We start from the raw sequence: 23,231 nt of genomic DNA, 5'->3' as shown, positions 1-23,231 counted from the left end.
ATTTACTTAAATAACAATATAAACATATCATAAAATAAATTTGGAAGTATATTCTGACGGTCTTCGATCAGAATTATTTTTCATAGGAATGCGATGATTTCAGATTTGTTATTTACTTCAAATTTAATGCATTTTGCATAGTAATTTCTTCTTCACCTACTCTACAGCAGAGCGGTTACCTATTTTACCCTTTTTTACTTTTATTTTTTTCGTGTTCTATTTTTATCAATTTACATTACTACATAAAACACGATTAAATTTTTTATGCTTCATAAAACCTTCATTTATCATACCTTCTGTAATTTTATTCAAACTTACTTTGTCTTTTTATAATTATTAAATTTTAATTAAATTATCCATTGAAAGTATTTATATACTTTCTTAACTACGTTGATTATAAGTTGTGTTCTATCAATTTGTATTGAATATTCATTTAGAAAATCTTTTAATCTCATTTAATATTTTGCTTTTATTTCGTTTTTAATTTTCATGTTTAAGTATTTTATCATCAGCCTAATCTTTATTTTAATTTTAATGGTATTTACCTCCTTTATAATTATTTTCCTCCGTCGCTTTTTAATTCTCGTTAAATCAAAATTGTTCTTTTAATTTTCAAATATTTATTATGTCTTCTTAATTACAATGCAATAAATGTGAGACTAAAAGCCTAAAAAAGTATTTGTGAACATAATTCTATTATTATAATTTAAATTTGCAGATTGTGCTCTCCGCTTTACATTCGTTTTATTTTTATTATTATTTATGTATTTCTATTATTTTTTTATGCGCCGTAGTCAATTGTATTTTTATTATTACTATAAAAAAGTTTATGAAACTATTATTTTATCTTAAATTATAATTTTATTTTAAATAATTGAATTAACATTATTATTTGATAAACATAATACATTATGATTAATGATTGTAATTAATATTGCACTCATTGTTTAAAGGTAGGTAGTAAACATTGTAGGCCCAGTAAATTAGACCCATCGTTTTTAAGCCATGAAATGTATATTAATAGTAAGTTAAATATTGAGCCTATTATTTTTCATGTAGAAATATTTATTTATTTATTAAATTTCATTAATGATTTCTAAGTAGGTTGTATTAATAGTTGAAATTGAACCACCTACACATTATAGCATGCATAGACTAAGTATGCGATCATATATTTAGCTTTAAAATTTAAATTATATGCAATATAATAGCCTTTTGGCAAAGGGATAGGTGAAATTTAGTAGGTACCGATATAAATATTTTAACCATAAAAAAGATTGACGAAATTCACACTTTATCTCTTTCAGTTGACCCAATCTACATCTAACTTTTATTAGAAGCACTTGCAGATTTTCTGTTAAGGTACGTAATTTAGATATTTAGGCATTGATAAATGGTAGTTTTAAATAGTAGGTATAATACATGTAAAATAAATACCTACATAGTTTTAAATAAGTATTGATAAGCTAACACATAACACAACGTAAAAATGCTGTGTTTTGCTACTTCTTAAAAAGATAATAGATAACAATGATAATGACGAGGGTTACTATTATTGTTGGATATTATACAATTTTATTTTATGGTGTAATTTTGTTTTTGCATTTTAAAAACAACATAAACTAATATTACGTAGTATAAGAATAATGTTTAAAGCAAAATGTGTTAGGAGACCATTGCTATAAACATTAGTCGCATAGTGGTTATAATACTTTATAGTTAATACACTGGAAAAATAAGTATCATTTTCTTTTAAATAATTATTTGAATGTATTTTTGTATCACATTTATCTATTAGCATATTCATATAATATCATTATTCATCAACAATTCATTTTTATGCCTCACGCATGGTGTAGACACGTACTATAAACTTTTCACAACCACTTTTATGTGGGCTGGCAATAGCAATATATTGTTAGCAGGCATATGTAAGTTTTAATATATAATATGGTAAAATCCCCCGTGAGCCAGTTACGCAATAACCTCAAATGGTCTATTTTACGTGTTAAAATAAAACAAAAACTTACAATAAACTGCAAAGAAACTTTTTCATCGCTTTAGAATACCGACAACCATGTATATCTGCAGTCAACGATGTAATATGGCGCTAAGGTGAATAGGAAGCTTTACATCTTTATTTACCGCTGAATGTTGAACTATGTATTTTCCCAATACTCGTAGGAATGTAGTAGTATTATTGGTGCAATTTATCACGCATTAAGCACAGACTACGTACGAGATCAGGAACAAGTATTTCGGTGTCTGTACAGTAGTGCTCAATGTTTAAAGATAAAGAGGTAAACACAAAAGAATTGCTTTAGTTTTGTTGTGCGCACATCGTCATTATTTAAAACATCGTTGAGTATATCTATCTGGTAGTGTAACAATTTTTATACGAGTCATAGGAAATTAAATGAAATTTACATATTTTTATCTGAACGAACTATTCTTAAACAATGTATAGGTAATATTACGATTATGGATTTATTTGAATGACATTTCATTCTCTAAACAAAGCATAATCTGACACGGGCATAACTATTTATCGCTTTCATTCTGCAGTGAATATTATAAGCATTTTTCTAAAAGCACCGCTAATATCACATAAAAGGTTTTTACTTTTTTTTTAATATTTCATGAATAATACAACTGTATATTGTTTTACGATTTGGTTGTATTTTTAATTTGCATTGTTCTATTATGAATTGAATCTTTATTAATTTTTAATTAAAGCGAGTATTTAGGTACGAAATGTGATTATAATACTATTAAATGTCAAATAATATTATAATTTAATTTAATATTGATTATACTAATTAATGCCTAAAACTGTTAAATTTACAACCAAGATTTTTAAAAAAAACTATTAATGTGCATTGTACTGGCTAGCTATTTTTCAGCCATCATAATATTATTGCCATTCACAGGTACCTATTTTTCGTCAACGCTTACACAATAGGATGGTTCTTTAAATGGAATTCATATTGTAGTTATGGATACCAGATGTATACTATCGTTTATTGTGAAGAATGAATGTTTTATTGTTATAATATGACCTGGGGTTCTTTAAAAGAAAAATAATATTTTTGGGATCCGAGTGGAATAAAAAAGCTATTAGCAATACAAAAAAATTATACTTCATTAAATGAAGTGTATTTTCAATTTTGTTAGATTTTCTAAAATTGTCGTTGTAAAGATATGAAATATAAATCCGAGCTTAAAAATATAAATCCTGAGAACAGAAAAACGAAAAACATAGGTTACTCCGTCTTAAAAATGTACAACATAGCAAATATTCATTCAGCAAAACCAATTTTGGATTGTGAGCTTTAATATTATAATTGATCTATTATCAAACTCAAAGGTCAGAAATAAGAATATGAGGTACCTATATAAAGCACCTCATAGAATTTTGTAGATTTGTAGTTCAATTCTAAAGCAAGGTATGATGATTATCAATTGTAATATTTTATATACTAGATAATATATATATGTCCTAGATAATCTATTAAAGTTATTTTACATTAGGGTAAATAGGTACATCAGGTAAATGTATTCTAATTTCACATAAAATGTGTCCTACTCAACACACATTTGCTAAGTTGTACGTTTTTAAAACTGTGACACCCCCCTGGATTAACTAAATAGTCACCATTATGAATTTATCAGAATTAAAAAAAGATTCCACAAATATTAAAACCTATAAAGAATTCTATCTTCAAATATTACACAATTTATCGGGTGAAAAAATGTACACAGATGCCTCAAAAAGTCAAGTGGGATTCGGTGCTTCGGTTATCTGGAATAATCTATAAAACTTATATATACCTAAGCTACATAATATAAGCTCAATTTTCACTACGGAATCATTCGAAATTCTCAAAGGTATTCAATTAGTCATAGCTTCTAATATTCCAAAAGCAACAATCCTCATATTCTCTGTATGCGATAAACAATATAATAAATGCACACAACACTAACGAGATAAACATAAAAATACAAAATTTGCTATAATACGGAAGAGCAAAAGGAAACACTGTTCAGTTATGCTGGATTCCGGGTCATTCTGGTATCATAGAAAATGAGATGGCTGATAAGGCAGCAAAAGATGCAATTACGAAACCCTCAGCAACAGAAGTTCATCTCGTGACCAAAAAAAATGTAATACTCATAATAAAACTTCATTGTGCCAATGGCAGGTAAACTGGAATTCCATTTGCACAAAACTACACGAAATGAAACAGGATGTTTCAATTTGGCCCCACATCCCACAGATCTTTCAAAAAAGTTCGAAGTCATCCTAACAAGACTCCGGATCGGGCACACTCAAATCACTCCTAGTCATCTAATGAGTAAAAATGATTCCAAATATGCCTATCATGCGGAACCTGTCTTACAATTAAATACATTATGACGGAATGTGGAACATACATCGAATCAAGATTGACCTCAAAACGTCCGGGACACTTTTCAGAATCTCTCGGATACAACAGATCTTCACTAGCAGCCACCATCGAACTTTTATGATCATAAAAGCAAAACTTCAAAACAAACTATAAAACCTATATAAATTGTTCACAAACTTATCTGTATATCATTAGAAATAAGTTCTTAATGAAATGTAAATAATAACTGTATTGCGAGGGCAATTATATTAATAATAAAAAAAAAAAGACTGTGACAACAGATCCGGGTACGACGTCCTTTTAAGTTTTTGATGTACTATTTAAATGTTACAAACCTTTGATTGGTATTGCGTTAACTCAATGTAACACTCGTTATAAGCATGCCAACGGTGATGGGGAGTACAACCTACCGAAATACCATACGAAAACATTTTTATTGTTAAATTATTTAAATTAATAATTTGTACTGATTATGATTCATAATAATATATAACCCCATCCCCAACGATTTTTTTTGTGTACGTTATGACTAGATTTATTTATAAATACGGGAAAGTATAATTAAATTAAACACATTTAAGGGTTATTGTATTAATTATCAATAGTAAACTTAGTATCTACTATCTACTATACTTTTATACTTTAATTAAAATATTAAACAGATGTCAGCTGATAATATGTTACATATGTGTTTAACAATATGATTTGAAACAAATAGTTTTTGGTTTCAACATTAAACTGATACTTAAATAGCAATATAATTTTACAATTGTTTTATATTAGTATGTTAGGTAAGGAAAATTTATGTAGCTAAGTAAAGTAGTTCTTTATAGTCAAATATAGTCAAATATAGTCAAATATAGTCAAATAGTTACAAATAATATAACAAATATAACATAAGTATTAGATACTGTAAACAAGTTATGGTATAAACTTGAATGCATAACAAAACAAGTGGTTTCTTTTGCATTTAAGCTTTTACACTAAACGCTTTCCGTGATTTTTAAAGAACAATAACGTTTAGGGTCATTGTCGTAAGCCCTCAATAAAAATTTGTTACACTAAAAAATAAATATTTCGTCATGTTATAATTTTAAAGACAGAGACTTATATTTTTACAGGAAACTCCTTAAACAGCACAAAAAATGTCAAATATGTTGAAAATATGGGGGAAATGTGTATATTTAAGAATTTCAAAAATCGATATTTGAATAAACTTATTATTAAGTGAAAAAATTAACACTACAAATGGGTACCAATATGATAAAATCTTATGAAAACTTCAAAATATATACGGTGATCCTAGAAGGTCAGAAATGGGGTGCCATGATATTATAGCAGTGACGTCCATCATTGTGTTAGTCATATTTAGTTCAAAATAATACATCTATATTATTGACAATTTGTTTGAAATCTTATAGATAACTATTATTCAAACCACAATTTTAATTGGTTTTATTTTTATTTTATTATTATTTAAAATTTTAATTTTATAGATCTTGGAACAATTCTGCTTGATGAATTATTACTGGTTCTGATATATTATGAATATAATAATTTAGTATTACATGTAATATAGGATCGTTTTTGTTTGCAACGTAACATTGCTTGCATATTTAATTATGTAGCACCACAAACCTTGCTCACCCGTTTTAGTGGTATTCCGCGTTATCTGGCATGACGTACTCTATGTTTCTACCCAAACCAGTGGTTACCCTGATCAATATACTATTCACATTTAGGAATGGCTTATCCAAAACAAATTTTTTTCAGCTATTCATCATCTATTGTCTGTAATTAGTGATTGACAAGTATAATGATACGTTATTAACTATTTACGGAACGTTATACTCAATAGCGTTATATTAAAAACGTCATATTAAAGATTGGGCAGGCCGTTAAGTCTTTAAAACCTTCCCAGATTACTAATTCTAGTTTGAATGTACAATATTTGTTTAAAGATGATTTAAAATCATTGTCACACCAAATTATCTGACTTTTTTTAGACTAATCTGCTTTTCAATTAATTTTCTGGCTCGCTGAAAAAGGGAAATTCAAGGCAATTGCAATCCAATGGTTTAAAAAAAAAAAATAATAATGATAATAAAAAAAAAAATAAAATAAAATAAAATAATGAAAATAAATCCAGAGAACGGTTGCAAACCAAACCTCGTTAGAGTTCGTGTCTAAGCCAAAATGAGTGGGGTCCTTTTGTTTTTGTAATCGCATTACTACGTAAACAATAATATGTGAAAAACAATTCACCCGACATAAATATTATGGCGCGAAAAAAATGCATTATTTTTATTTACGAGGATTTGGTTTTTATTTTTATTTGTTACATGTCTAGCAAAAGTTTGGTTCAGGGATATATTTTTCTTTCAACTTAAATAACGCGGGAAAGTACACTAGAGAGTGATATTAAAAACACACAAAAAAGGCAAAAAAATGAAGGTTCATTGTCGTCGTAAAATAGTGTGTTTGGATTTTTATTTAGAAAACTTTCATTATTTATGACCCGATGTGTACGATCTCTTGAATATCTCATTTAATATTAGAAAACTTTAACTACTAAGAAAAGTAAAAAGGTAGAATAAGAAATTCTTAAGGTTATAAACAAAATTATATTAGATGACTTTTTTCTCGTGACATTAAAGCGATGCAGCGTGTTAACAATTAGGTATATTATTGATAATTATTATTCTTACAATTAAATAGGGATCGTGCAAAGTGACATAATTACTTAACGGGGCTCCAGTCGATGAAAAGTGACTTTTAGAATTTTGTTCTAAGCCAGACAAAACTGGAGGAATTTGGTTAGATGGATTATGATTGATTAACAAGTTACTAGGTTTCCATCGAGGCAATTTTTAATATTCCAATTATTGTTAGAGTCATAATACGTATTAATGTGTTGATATAAATAAAAATATATCATATTTTTATTCATGGATATTACATCTACAGAAATATAAAAACCTAGGGAACTTGGTAATCAATGAATATCTCTTTTAAAAATTGTAATTCGTCAAACCTAATTCCTTCAGTTTTGTCTGGGTTTTTGATCTAAAAACCACTTTTTTCATCGACTACAGCCCCTTTAAGATTTATTTTACGATACAGAATTTAAATATATTTAAAAATATTAAAATAAACGATATTTATGTTTAGGTTGGTCAAATGTTTTGACTTTTGACAAAACCGACTGGTGTCCCCTTAAAGGGATTCTAATATCATGGATTTTGCCCAGATTATTTAGTTAAAAATAAATGTACGGTGCAGTTCTAAAAAACTAGCAATGAAAATGTTTAATAATAATTTTATTGTGTACCCGTCTATAATACTATATAATACCTACAAATATCTTCTTCTTTCTGAAAAGAGCCCATTAGAGCTCATTACTTACTGATGAATAGGTACCATGTCTAAAGATCTATAAATGGTATCTTATCGTTGATGAAACTGTTGTGTACGTGGTACAACTACAGTTATAACTGACAACCTATAATGACTGATTGCTAAACCTTAATTGTTGTTAAAAGGTTATAGGTACCTATACATTATTTTTTTAAATATAATGGTAATAAACTTATAATAATTATTATCTTATAGGTTAGTAATATTAGTCTATTTAATAAGAATAATGTTTAAACTACATAATTTATTATATTATATTAAGCTATGTTCATAGTTTTAAGATAAATATTTTTGTAGCGCATAGAATCTATGAAAAGTCGATCGCTTGCTCAGATTGTTTAAATCAAAAATATTTGACGGCCTGTTTTAAAAGTAATGACAGGGGGGTTACCGAATAAAATATTGTATGATACCGACGATGGATTAAATATTATGTATTTTAGTGGTCCGATAGCAAGAATTACACCGGTACTCGGTTGACCATGGAATACTTATAAATAAATAAAATGTCCTAGTCTATATTATGAGATTAAACATAGGTAGGTAGTTACTATTTAAATTTTTTATTTTAGTGGAAAAACAGACATGAATTTAGTTTACAAATAACTTTATTTAAAGTACCAATTATCTACAAATATCATATAAAATTATGTTTAACCGGTTTATTTAAATTAAAGAAGATATAGTTATGATAAAATTATAATTTATAATTTCAAATAATGAGTTCTAAATGTCTAAAAAATTTGCAAATTTACTTAGAAAATATAAGATCTCTTATAAGATATGCAAATGTTAACTAACTACATGTCTACATATATTAACTTTCATCCATTTTCAACTTTATAAATCTATTTAAAATAATGTTACAGATTATATGATTTAATGCTTTAATAGTTTTGTTTAATGTAATAAAAGCTAATGTAAAAATAGATACATTTTAGGATTTCCTATTAAAAACTTTGAGAATATTGAATTTGTATTTAAATAAATTAGGCAAACAGATTTTCAAACAAATGTTTAAATAGTGTTAAATACACTTTGTATAATATCATGTACACGTTGTATAATATCGTCTGAAGGCGATAAAATGTAAATTACTTTAGTTTAATGTAACTATAAAGGTACAAGTTTAACACAAAAATCAAAAATTACGGTAATGAAACATGCGGATATTCCTAATAAGCTTAAATTGTTATTCTACTATTTATGTGACACAGCATATAGAAGTTGTTAATATTAATCATTTTTTATTAAATTAAATATATATTATACTTATTATTAAATATTTACCATGAATATTCATGAAGTTAATAAGAACTAACATGATTGTTAAATAATAAATAAGTAAAATTAAAATGTCACAGTTTTGTTTCGAAAAAGTGAAAAGAAGGACTCTTAAAGAGACACTTATACTTGCCTAATTGAGTACGAATTTTAAACTAAATACTACCAATAATTAATGAGTGTTGTCTGCGAAATACCTAATCAAATTTGACATTGTTACGAACCTATTTACATAGTTCTATGGTAGGTATGTACTATGTAGTATTGAATAATAAGTTAATAATAATAATGATTAAACAATTATTAGGTAAGTATTTAATATACATATGTATATGCGATGGTTTTGACGAAAATTAGTTTAACATATCGTTTGATCAATAATAATACAAATAAACTTTAAAATATCCTTGGAGGATAATACACCGTTCCCGCTCACAATCGTTTTTCATATGCAATGATTTATCGTCGAATTCAAATTTAACATACTCGATACAGTAACATACTCAATGACGAGCCCAGACAGAGGTACACTCGAAAGAGAGATATCTTTGGTTTTAATAAACCAATAATCTTATTGGTAACCATGTAAACAAAAGTGATGATAAAATAAGTGGGGGCAGACATGAAAGACAGACATGAGACAAAGAGTTTAAAGCATTTTATTTCTGTACAAAATAATTTAAATAATATATGTTAGTTAATAATTCTCATTCAGTGTTCCCTAGATGCCACAGATTATCTTAGAAATAATAATAATAAAATATATCTATATATATATATATATATATATATATATATATATATATTATAACGAATTGCAGCAATGTAAAATTAATTATTTCGGTAGTTTGAGATAAATGTAATGTAGCTATGGAAACTGAAGACTTTGTTTATTCAACAATCCATCCCTGGTGCTGGCTAGTGTAGTAGAACTAGTCAGTTACTGCTCCCTTAGGAATAAGATGCGATATTGACAATCCCTTGTTGTTGACGTACCGTATGGCCACCAGAAAGGTTCAAGTTAAATAAGTTATGGCAATATTTTAGTGATTGTTTTGATTTAATTTTTAGAAGAAAAGATATACTTAAATCAACTAAAAGTGTTTAGGTTTTTAGAAACTAAAAACCTAACTAAATTTTTAATGTAAATTTTGAATGAAACTTAACTTATTATATTAGGTCTGTAGATAGTTGTACCTACATAATTTGATGTATTCAATTTTTGTTGTAAATCAATATATAATAATATTTATTTGTTATTGGTTTTAATTTCAAATGTAATTTTTATATGTCCATAGTAGGTCATATTAAGTTAATATTATTAAATGGTACAAACGTTTTTCATGTCCGTTAAAATTGTTTTTTAACTTATTAAGTAATATTTCTGACAGTGATAAAATTACAATTTTTAATATCATCAGAAATAAGTTTACCATAATTGCAAAATTAACGTCAGCACGTAATATACTTAATCGATTTATATATATTTTTTGAAATGCACAGTTAAAAATCTATTCACAAAATCGTAAACTAATATAAATATTTTTTTATTCTATTTAGAGTACCTACCTAATATTTTTAATATTTTTTTTTTATTGAAAAGTGATTGTTACTTGTTAGAAATATATTTTATGTATTATAACCTATTGTCTATCAACTTGATAGACTTGATACTTGTATCAACTAAATATAAGTACTACAATGCATTGTGTTTATTCATTGTGATAATTTTGAATCTTAAAAAATAAAATGTACTTTAGCTACCACTTATTATAATAAGGTTTTATATTATAAAGCGATATGCTTAACTTTTATTATTTAAGGTTTCAGTTTTTTTTTTGCAATTATAAAAAATAAAATAATAGCATTAATTTCTGATCAAATTATGCGTTATAGAAGTGAGTATAATATGCTAATATTTTTAATTTAAGGCCTTCTCATTAAAACGATATAATAATATGGATCCTCAAAAGGTAAACTTTATAAATTAAAATTTGTATTTTGATGTTTTTGTTCTATTTTAACTAATTTGCATTTAACTTATTGCCACATTGAATTCATGAAGTATTGAATATTTAAAGCCATATATTTTGAAACTGTTTTACAATTCAAATTTTTATTTTATATTTTTATCTAGATTACAATAATTAGTTCATTTTAGTGTTACATTTTTATGAAAACAGATTTGTATTCATTTAATAATAAAATATGTAAGTTTGAAAAAATATAGTTCTATTTTCAGTTTATTTTCTATTTACCAATGTTTTTAATGACGGAACGTTTATATTATTATAAATTAAGTTTGAAATATCATAATATGATTTGTATCCTTAAAATGTAAAACGTTTAAGAAAAAAATGTTTATTTTAGACAAAGCATTCAGTCAATATTTATAATATTTTCCTACAATATTTCATTGCTAATTTTTATCCTCAAAAAAATTATTCAAATGTTTCAAAACTTACTTTTGAGTCATGTGTCCAGTAAATCAATGGTGGTGGTTCTGGACTATGCTTTATGATGCACGTTAAGTTCATAGTACTACCCTTATTGATGAACATGTCTGGACCTCCAATGATTGTTGTTATGGGTTCTGAAAAGTATAATTTGTATAAGTAATTTAAAAATCAAGTAACAGAGATCAAAACTAACATTCTTTTACTGAGTGTGCATCGCTGAGTTTTAATTATAGACAATTGAAGGGTGACATTCCAAAACGTACTATTGCCAAAATATACGAAATCGAGATACGCATCGATTCTTATAGAAAAAAAGGCGGATACCTAGTTTATTATATAAATTGCTAAATATAAATCATTTTAATAAAATATAATACAATTATTAGTTTTTAGTTTAAAATATGATTTAACGACTAGGAATATAATTGTGATCGACTATAATTACATGAGAGTTTATTTATGTACGTTTATGACGGTTTACCAGATGTAGATAGCTATTTAACCTCGAAGAACCTGGTGGGTATAATGATTAATTGCTTTTTAATCGGGATTTCAGTTAACAATTAGAGAACGTCTTTCGTCTGTAAATACTGATAGCAATAAATGTGATATATTTAATGATATTTCCTATTTGTTCTAGTTATCGTCACTGTTTAGTGTTTACGGATTTATAGAATTTTGCTTTTCAATATATTTTTTTTTAATAATTAGGTAATTCATTCTTACATATTTACATAATGAATAACAATAGAAATGATTATCATATTAATATACCAAATAGTATAATGTTCAATCATACATTTTTTTACGTTTTTTAATCAAAGACGCCGCGAATATTGAGCTACTTCAAACAGTCGTATTAAAAAATGTGTATATCATTCATGGCCACTGTACATGTTATGGCAACAAACCAATATATTATTATTGAAATGGGTTAAAAAAATATTTCTTTTTATGACTCGGGCCAGTTGTGATTTCAAACAAAACAACGTTAATAATAAATCTTCATTTGTGGGTGTAATTCTTATTTAAAAAAATCGAAATATATACAATGTCGAAAAATCGTCGCGGTCGTTTGTATCCAAATATTTGGCCACAGATGCGAGGGTCCGTGAGCCGTAGCTAGAACTGCGTCCTACCACACGGGATGATCGTCATTATCGTTATCATATTTTTTTTATAAAATATATTATTATTATTTTATTTCATTCTCGTTTTGTATGCAGGTTAGGTAAGGTTAGGACGTGCACACGGGCTTTTCTTTCTCGCGCACGCACACGTCGGCTGCCGATCCACTCGAAGAAACGGGCTGCGACGAGGACGAAGAAGTGGCAGAAGTCAAGATAATAATATGACGTATAGTCGTCGCGAGGTGGATGAGTGGCGGTGGTGTCATTTGTCACGGGATACAGTGACAGTCATTACAAGCACTCAAGGGCCATCTGCTTGATGTCTCTGGCCATGAGCGGCGTTCGCCCGACCTCCGGTATACCGTGTATGAAGGGTGCCCGGTGCGTGCACCCACACACACTCTTCCATACATACAAGAGAATGCCCCCGTGTTGTTTGAATAATATCTTTCGGGTCCTAACTACATCTTAATGGTAAAAAATGTTTTTTGCAACCTTTTATACATCGCTCTCGCATAATGCTGAAATTAAACCTGCCACCACGGCCGGTCACTACGTTAACGATCAACTGTCGTAAAGCTTTACTCGTCCAATTCTCTCCTCTCCCTCCAACACCGACCAATCCATCAGAGATTTACATAAAAACTAGACCATAAATTTTGTCGCTGGACATAACCGAGTTTTGTTTTGGACAAACACACACACACACACACACACACCGTTTTACAGTCATGTTGCTAATAAGCTAGATGGAGCCATCAATATTTTTTAAAGCCTACTGAATATAAAAGCCAAATGTTATCTCTGAATGTTAAAATCCAAATTAAACATAATAGTATTCCGAGTTTTTATTACTAAATATTTCCCAATTGATAAAAAAAAACACAAATTATTCTATTGTATTTACATTCATCGTACTCGAGCCTTGTTTTCGTTGTTTTTTGTCAATCATTTTTGATTATTTTGAAGTAATGACTAATGACAGTCATAATTTGTGATCGGGTAAACGAGTATAATACATGAAATCACGATCACAATATGCTTATTGATATAGAAACGGTGCTTAGGACTATAATAACTTTCATAGATAACACCACTACTGATGTGATAATTACTTAACCTAACATGAGCAATATTATCAAATTATTTGCAGTAAATTATAATACCAGCGGGCTAAATAATATTCTGGCTAAAAAATAGTTTTTCTAATCTACAAATCACCATAAATCTATGGTAATTGTAGGTATAATATACAATACCTATTAAATTCTAATTTTAGTTCAGATAGTTGAGTAACAATACAATTCAAATTGATTACCATTAAAAGGAAGTTTAGGTAACGAAAAATAACATATAAAATGTTATGAACAATTATAAGACCAGAATAATATTCTTTACCTACCTATTAATATATATATTTTTTTATTAATGTTGTTCAAGTTTCACAATTTTTAATAAATTGTATTTAAAGTTTGTCACATTAATTTTAATTCACAGTTAATTTGTATTAATTTATTCAATACTCTTGAATACTTAACTTGTTTTATTTTTAAATTTATTTGATTAACCAATAACCTTATATTTTATGTTGTTTGTTGTTTTTATTAGTGTATTAAAGTTTCTGTTCCGATATATTATTAATAATAATAATAAAGTAATATTAATTTTTATCAGGATCTGTATTTTAATACCAGGCTTACACTAGTTAGGAACAAAAAACAAAGAAACAACAGCAATTTCATCCATTTTTAATTTTGGTGACAAATATGGAACAGCAAGAAATTACAAACTTTCACTTTTCACCAACAAATCAAAATGGAAACATTTACTAGATAAAATGTTTATTTTGTATTTTATTATTAAATGGGGTGTTCAAACTACGCAACCAAAACAGAAACAAGACATCGTGGTTTTATGGTTATTAGTTTATTTTACTTATGTTTCAAATTTAAAAATTTTACCACTGGTGTGTGGTGCAGAGTGGGGACATGTCATAAAAAGTTATCTGTGTTTATAAATCAAATATTATTAGTGATTATTTACGTATGTTCATCGTTTTTTGAACTATTATACCTTATGGATTGTTAACTTTCCAGTTTTTATCAAAACGTCTATTGATAATTATTTCATATCTGTTTTAATTCTGTTTTGAATTAATTAGTAGCTTGAATTAGTAAACACGATAATACTCAATTAATTGATTTAGGTGAATTTGTTCTAACCAAACCCTTACAAATTTACAAAATGTCATGATTTGAAGTTATTCTTGAAGAAAGTAAAAATGTTTTTCAACTTAATAAATTAAAATCACGTGGCTTGTCTTGATATAATAATTATAGGTTAAAGTTCCTATTAATGTGTGTTACACAAATAGAAAATATACATATAATGAATTAAATAAACCAGGAAGGCATACAGCCTGTATAGTAGATGTCGTATAAAATAATAGCTATTATTATTATAAAATATATATTATTTTAATCTAATTAATATTAATTATTAAATACCTTTCAGACTTTTAGAAATTCTAAGTAAAGGTGCCATTGATGCTAGTTCCATTAATAAAAGTTATCGAACAAAAGCTATCGAAATTGTATTTCTAATTTACTTAAGTATATACAATATACATATAACTTATAAGTTAGTGTGAAATAAATCACTACTTAATAACAATATTATTGCTTCTTGTTTAAAAAAAAGATCATGGTGGGGGGAGGTGACTGCTCTTTTTACACCCACCACCTCAGAGCTAATTTCAGCTGTATTGAGTTAAATTAAATTAATTAAGAAAACAATTTTAAAAAAGGGTTATCCAGGAGAAAAATATAAGTTTAGATATTGAAAGATTTTGGTGATCTATAGAGTGGAATTTTTTTGATAGTGATTTCAGTACAAATAGAGTAGGTATAGGAATTTTAAGCTTATATAAAAGTGTGGTTGCTGACGTACCATGGAGATACTTGTTAGTTAAAACAATATTTTTACAGATATAGAGTGTATTTATTAACTATTTATTATTTATACATATATAACACTGAATGTATGAATTTAATTTATATGACTACTTTTTTTGATGGTATTTTATTCTTAACCTTTGATTTATGAGTAAAAATGTAATTTATGGTGTAGAAACTAGATACATACAAAGTTAGTATGTACCTAATGTTTATTCTGTAAAAAGTTACAACAAACACTTACAATCGTTTGCACATTTTTAAATGTTTGTGTATGGAATATATTTGAGAACTTACTAATTGTTATGGATAAATCATGCTCGGAAAATATCATAAATTTATCGGCGTTAATGTTTGCATTCATTTACAGCGGTGAAATGATTAATCGGTATTGTAGAGTTAATTTTTAGAAATTCGTACTCTGAGGCAACATTTTATGCGTCGTCATTCAACGGGGTCCTAGCGCGCACAACAGGGTATAATTTGCATTTGAATTATTGCACTTTAGTGTAACACACACACACACACACACACACACACACACACACACACACACACACACGCACAATCCACGTGGAGTGGGTAGGTATGTATAGTAAAAGATAGCTGATACACAACACGGAATAATTGAAAACGGTATGGACATGCCACATTATATAAACCGTCCCATTTCACCCCTCGTTGTGACTATTTGAGGTGTATAATAATATGAACGAATACGATAAAGTGCCATCACGACAAAAGACGTATATGTATGCAAATGACGTTCACCTCCGTCATCCACTCCGCTGATGGCGATGCCGAAGCCGTCGGGAGACCGTCATTACAGTGTCGATCCATCGTCGGTAAAAACTTCTCTCGTTCTCTCCTCTCAGTCGCTCTTTTCGTAAAAACTTCTACACCAAAATCGCCATTCATTATTCATACGTGGTCTGCGAACCGTGGCTCTATTGTTTGCCGTTAAAATGACATTGGCGCTATCAGAATTTACAATTTACATCGTTATCGATTTTGTCACCACTCACAAATGGTATACAGCGATAGACAGATAGAGAGAGAGAGAGAGAGAGAGAGATTTTGTTCTTTATAGAAACCACAAGGTTGGCTTTTCCGTAACCATGATATTATGGTGGTATACCTATACGTATAATGTGTATATTATTATTATACGTGTATTACGTGTGCAATCATTATTAAAACAGAATATGTGTATAGTATATTATTATGCTAAGTCTACTATAACGTAGACTTAATTATTTTGTCATTAAAATAATGTCATGCAATGAAAAAAAATTAAATATGTATTTTATTTTATCACTATAAAGCAAATAATAATAAGGTACAAAAGAACAATAAAACGTAAGTTGATGCTTTTTTTTAAAAAAAAAAAAAAGTTTTAAAACGATAAAACTATAATTTTATAGTTTACTCGGTGGATATGCGTAAGAATTAAATTACAGTTCATTTGTTAAGAAACATCCACGAAGATTAAAAATTAGTTTAATGATTACCCATTTCGAATAGGTGGGTACAGTACATTTTACTCAAATTATTTATAATGTACCTTTTCGTTGTGTTTAAATTGTACGATTTTATGTCCTATTTTATACACGGAACAATTTGTAATGAATTACTTATTTAAAAATATCACCTCCCGTATAATATTTAAGAAACGATTGACCTCATATTTCGTCTGGTTGCATTATCCATATGTAAATCAACTTTAATGGTTGTTTAGTTTTTTTAAGAGCAAGAAAATTTCTTTTACTTGTCTCTAGAACGTGTCAGCAGTTGATATAGATGTTTTTGAAGGTTGTAAGCAATACAAAAAAAAAAAAGTAGAAAAACATTCACCGATGGTTTTCCTCCTATTTCGTTTATTCAGGATAAACTATATATAGTATAACTATAGTTTCACGATTAAAATTTACTATCTGTTATTCAATACATAGATTTTTCATACCAAACATCACGGTATAGTAATAGATTATATTTTCTAATTATATACCTACTGCTGGTTTAAAGTATCATTATATTATGACTGTGATATGTAGGTAATATTACGATTATAATAATACTGACGTATTGTACATTGAAGCTAATAAAATTATTTTATAGGATTCATAATAATTTCTTTTTTTTCAAATAATCACTACAAAAGTTTCACAAATATTCTAAGCCACAATTATTATTATTAAACAATATATTATTCGTATTTTAATATTTCATTGGTTTTTCATACATGGTTAAATGCTTGCGGAGATATTATACTTCCGAAAACTTTGCTTTTGTATAATGATTATGCATGCAGCTATAATGTTTATGTATTTAGTGACGTGTAATAATTAGTTGGTTGGTTGAATGTTTAGATGAACTGATGATGAAGGATGATGTTAATTATACAATATATATTATCAGTCTAGTGTACACACATTTGAAATACTATATTTGCCAGTATTCATTACATTACAAATCACAATAATACTTGATAATAATTTAGCAATTTTAATGAAAATATGAAAACATGAGTGAACGATGAGCATAGTAATTAATTTTGAATTACCTTGAGATACTGAATCTAAATTTTAAGACATACATTTGAAAACGAAAAATACGCGAAGGTTTAGGAAAACTGAATAATATTTATTTAAAACAAATCGTTTTAATAATTTTTCCTTAAATTAGTATTTTATTGTTATAATATTCTAGTTCAATGTATTATCACAGGTAATAAATAATTTCTTTGAAGAGTAAAAAATGTATTATTTAAAAATGTTATTATATCTTCAGTTACATTATTATATTTTTATATTATTTTTCTATATTATTCATTTTATAATAAATTTACCAAATATATTGACAGTAAGCGACACAAACATCATTAACATACCAAACAAAATGTATTGTACAATTATTATTTTTTTTTTAATGTAAATATAAACTTACAAATATAGAATCATTTTAAAGGATTACGAAAAATATTAAATTTGTACAGCACGTATGTAAAATTTGAAATATTCAAATATGGCATGGGCTATACATAATATAATATGTACGATACATATTATGTTATATAACATATGCACGATGGTAGATTAACCTTATAAAGTAAACGTTAAAATATGTAAACAAATATACATCGTTATTCTTTATTTTATTTTAGTTAGTCTACCAGATTTTTTTCAAGCACACAATAAATATTGTTTTATATTAACTAAAAAATTAAATATTATAAATAAACCAAACTATTTATTAAATAACTTTAAATAATTATTACCTGTATAATACTTATGTCTGGGTAAAAAATTGTGTTTGTCTCCACACAAGTATGCACCTAGCTATCTTGCTATCTTGTTTATATTTTAAGCCGTGTTATTATTATTATGTTTTGTATACACTATTTTAATGTCTTTATAGTTTAAGCTTTGACAAAAAAATGGTTTCATACAATTTTGTTTCTAAATTATTGTGTTAAGTTCCACTGTTGATTTGGCCATGGTTTTGAATCCAGATAGATATTCAGATTATAAAGTTTAAAAATAAGCCAAATTAAATTGATCTCCTCCTAAAGGTACCATTATAAATTTAAAATACATATTAAAGTAAATCCGTGATTACAATGAAAATTTAGTACCGCATTACGCAGAGGTTGTCTGAAACTATTACATATATATTTTAGTGGTGAAACACATATAGACACCCACGCAGTAAATAACGACTTGTGTAGGTAGATTTTTAGGCTATAGAACGATAGAGCACTATACCTTTTTCGCCGAACGAATGAGAACACTTAAAATTATCAAAGAACCTACCACCGACCCTAAAAACAATACAATTGAGAACGAATTTACGTGCAACGTTGCCATTTATTTGTTTGTAATCATAAGTTTGACATACATTTGGAACAATATCTATGGTTATACCTAATAATTATAAACTTATAAAAATATGAAATATATTTATATACATATACCTATGGAGAATAAAATGTAAAAAAATGTAACATTATAATATATATTATAATATATTCTAATGACTAACGAGTTACTTATATATCAGTTATAGCGGGATAGCGTAAGCCAAAATAATCTTAAGTCTAAATATTTTAATAAATTACCAACATATTTCTTTTCCACATAGGTACCAGATATATTTATTATGGAAGTATTTTGTGTTTTTATTTTATTGGCATTTATTTTTTTTTTTACAATGTTCTACCGTAGCTATTTTCAATATCATTTCTGATTGAGTTTCAATTAGAATTTTAATAACCATCATCCTCTCATATCTAAGGTACCTATGTTACTAATAATATCCGGTGAATCCGATAAAAGCCCAATAAATGTCAACAAATTATCGAATAACAATTATTAAATTTGGCAACATTGGAAAAAAAATAAAAATCGAGCATCGCCAATCGTTTTACTAAGAAAGGTGTTCTCAACCGTACCGTTCTTAATCGTATTTTACCGGATTTTTAATACTCATTTAAATTATAATATATAAACGATTTCTCAAATTTCATAATATACACATGAACTCGATTCCGCATGATTCTAAATACCACATTGCCATAACATTCATTTGTTTTCGTTATGATACATAATATAATTATTATAAAATGTACAAATGCCAGATCTAATTACTTAATTACTTGTATAATTGAACCGATCTTTTTTCTTGAAATGAACTGAACGGTGTCAACATGTCAGTATGTCATTGTTTAAATGCACTTTATCAGTACAATTTTAGAGACCTGGGAAAATGTAATTAATAATTTTATCGTAGTACTGCAGAATAATATTATATGAGTATATACTTTTTTCAGTTATATATGTTAATATAATTGTATGATGTAATTGACATTACAACTCTATTATACTTTCATCTAAAAATTTAATTAATGAAATTTTTACAATCACACGAAAAACACGATATTTTGGTATACCTATCAACCCGTCAAATTAAAACTTATGAAATTTCCTACAAAACCTATAATAGTTATGACAGCCAACTCCAAAACATATCACTATAATCATAAGGAAATAAACTATAGCTCAAAGTCAGAATATTAAATACCTATATGACAGCTCTAACAATGTATTAAGTGTAAACTAAAATAATGTTTACCGAAAGTTTTGTTGTCGGAGTTATCGTTGTTTTTATTTGCCGGTAGAACGTTCCATTGCACAAAACGCCATGCGCGTCACAATAATAATATATTAATAGCTTGTAAATATTTTTCGATATGGCTTCTTTGTATTTGAAACCATGTGAAATCGTGTAGGTAGGTTACAAATTACATTTTTGGAATCGTATATGTATATAAATGGCCTTTAAAATCTACGATTCCGAAATATTGTAGAATCGAGTCGAGTCCTCCGAGAATTATACTTCAAATGCGATTTGTATCATTGATTTTAAATGTAATTTCCCTACTCCGTTTCCGTGTTAAGGACGGGGGGGGGGAGGTAGTGAGAAGTTTTCTCGGGTAGTAAGTTTTTAGTGGTGGAAATTTTATGAGGGCGAAGCAAAACAAAAGTTTAGCAGTTTTCCACTTTATAATAATTGTTAGGTAGACTTATTAATTATTGAAAAATATGCATAATAATACGTAATACATTATTGGCGTTGGAAATAATATGTCATAATATGCTGTATAGCATATACACAATATTAATAATTATACCACCCTCCACAGTGACTTAACACCAGTGTACACTGTAAAAGTACCTTTATCTTTGAGAGGCTGGACCTATGTATTTTCGTTCGTATTGTTTCCGAGTGTACTTTATGCACATATCATTATGTATCGCTATACATTTATACACTATTAGTTATATACATATATGTGTATATTAATTATTAAAGTATACTCGAAAACAATACAAACGACACACACAGGTCCGATGGCTTCTCAAAGATAAAGGGATACGCTCACTGATGTACAATCACTGTGGAGGGTAATATAATTAGTGTGTAGGTACGCTGATATGCACCTATATACATCCTGATACAGTGATATACGCAGTGGTAATTTTCGTGTTTTCCCGTATTATAACCATAATATGGTTGTTGAATTTGATATTTGCAGTTTAAAACTTTAAAATGTTATAAAATAATATTATAAAATATGTACATTAACTAGGCAACAAGTATTTTAATTTTTAGTATACTGCCAATACTATTATACTGTCTTCAGAAGAATCATCGAGACTATATCAGAACCAGATTAACACAAGCAACTTTATTTGACGCAAAGGTTTCTTTTAATATTTATTAAATTAAATATTTTTGTTTTTAATACATGCATGTGAGTGGAAAGCGAATACAATTAAGTGGTGCTATTTGGAAAAGAGCAGAGGAAATAAGGGTATTTTTGTAAAGGGTAGAATCCCCGGTGGCATATTCTTTAACACGCACTGCACTATAGACCATAATATACGTATGTACTGTCTCTATATTGTCCTATTCTATTTTTTTTTCGTATCTGTAAATTCTAGTTACTGTAATTATACAATATTCAAATTATATCATATAGTATGAACAATATATCGTTAAACGTATAGGATCCACAATTTTCGAATCTATGATATTAATTCAACAACGCCTAAATAAATCTTAAAACTTCTTTTCAAACATATTTATTTAATTCAAAATATTTATGAATTTAAAATTGAACACAATTTGTATTCTATCTTTAATAAAAATCATAATAATATTTTGTGTTAATTGTTAATATAATAAAGCTTATAGAATGCAATATCCACTAAGTTAAACTTAAACATAAATACATTGAATAGATACGAGAAACATAAATTTCATGGCAATTAATATTTTCAACAGTTATTGATATCAAGCAAATTATTTTACAGTTATCGAATTATATGCAATTATTCATATTGAACATGGTTTTGCTTACGATATTGGTACATTGACGGGCAATTATTTTACTAACACAATTAATACAATATGTAATACTACTTATAATTATTATTATATTGTATTTATATCATTATTAAATATTGATTTGGTAATACGGAAAATTATACTTCCATATAATATATTGTTGCAACTATTTTTTTTTTGTCTCTATTATATTGTCTTTCCGGATTTCTTAGCAGGGGTTGATCCAGAAATATTTTACAGGGGGGGGGGGGGGGGCGCAAAATTGTTCTTAAAATCGTATCTTCCAGGGCTCCAGCAAAAACCGTTTTATTACACAACATAGACACAGAGTATGTCTAATATAATATTATGCAAGATATTATGCGCAGCGTACATTATATTTCACGCTAGGTAATGCAATGCCGATTGCCGAATGCACAAAAATAACACTTTTCACAAATGGAATGATGTGCAACGGCCGACGATGGACGGTCGGTTTTACCGATAATTGCATTTATTTATAATGCCAAATGGTACAATAATAATGATATTTGGTTTCGGGTAAAATAATAGTAGTTTAGGGTAATAGTTATCGACGAAGACAATCTAATTGTCGTCGTCGATAACAAGAAATTGTTTATCATCGACGACGATCGATGACGGAACGCAATTTAGCTATAAGCCTATAAC

General features: G+C 27.5%; 1 protein-coding gene across 1 annotated transcript in view; it reads right to left on the bottom strand.

The window, feature by feature from the left end:
• LOC100165947 (zwei Ig domain protein zig-8) overlaps positions 1-23,231 on the bottom strand; it is a 294,097-nt gene that overhangs the window by 17,514 nt on the left and 253,352 nt on the right. Inside the window, exon 4 of the mRNA XM_029486942.1 lies at positions 11,576-11,703. Within this exon, the coding sequence (XP_029342802.1) occupies positions 11,576-11,703 (128 nt within the window). The remainder of the gene's footprint in view (positions 1-11,575; positions 11,704-23,231) is intronic.

The sequence above is a fragment of the Acyrthosiphon pisum genome, chromosome A1 (genome assembly GCF_005508785.2).
Source record: "Acyrthosiphon pisum isolate AL4f chromosome A1, pea_aphid_22Mar2018_4r6ur, whole genome shotgun sequence".
Lineage (NCBI taxonomy): Eukaryota > Metazoa > Arthropoda > Insecta > Hemiptera > Aphididae > Acyrthosiphon > Acyrthosiphon pisum.
The sequence above is the reverse complement of the archived record's forward strand: the minus strand, read 5'-3'. Positions and strand labels throughout refer to the sequence as shown.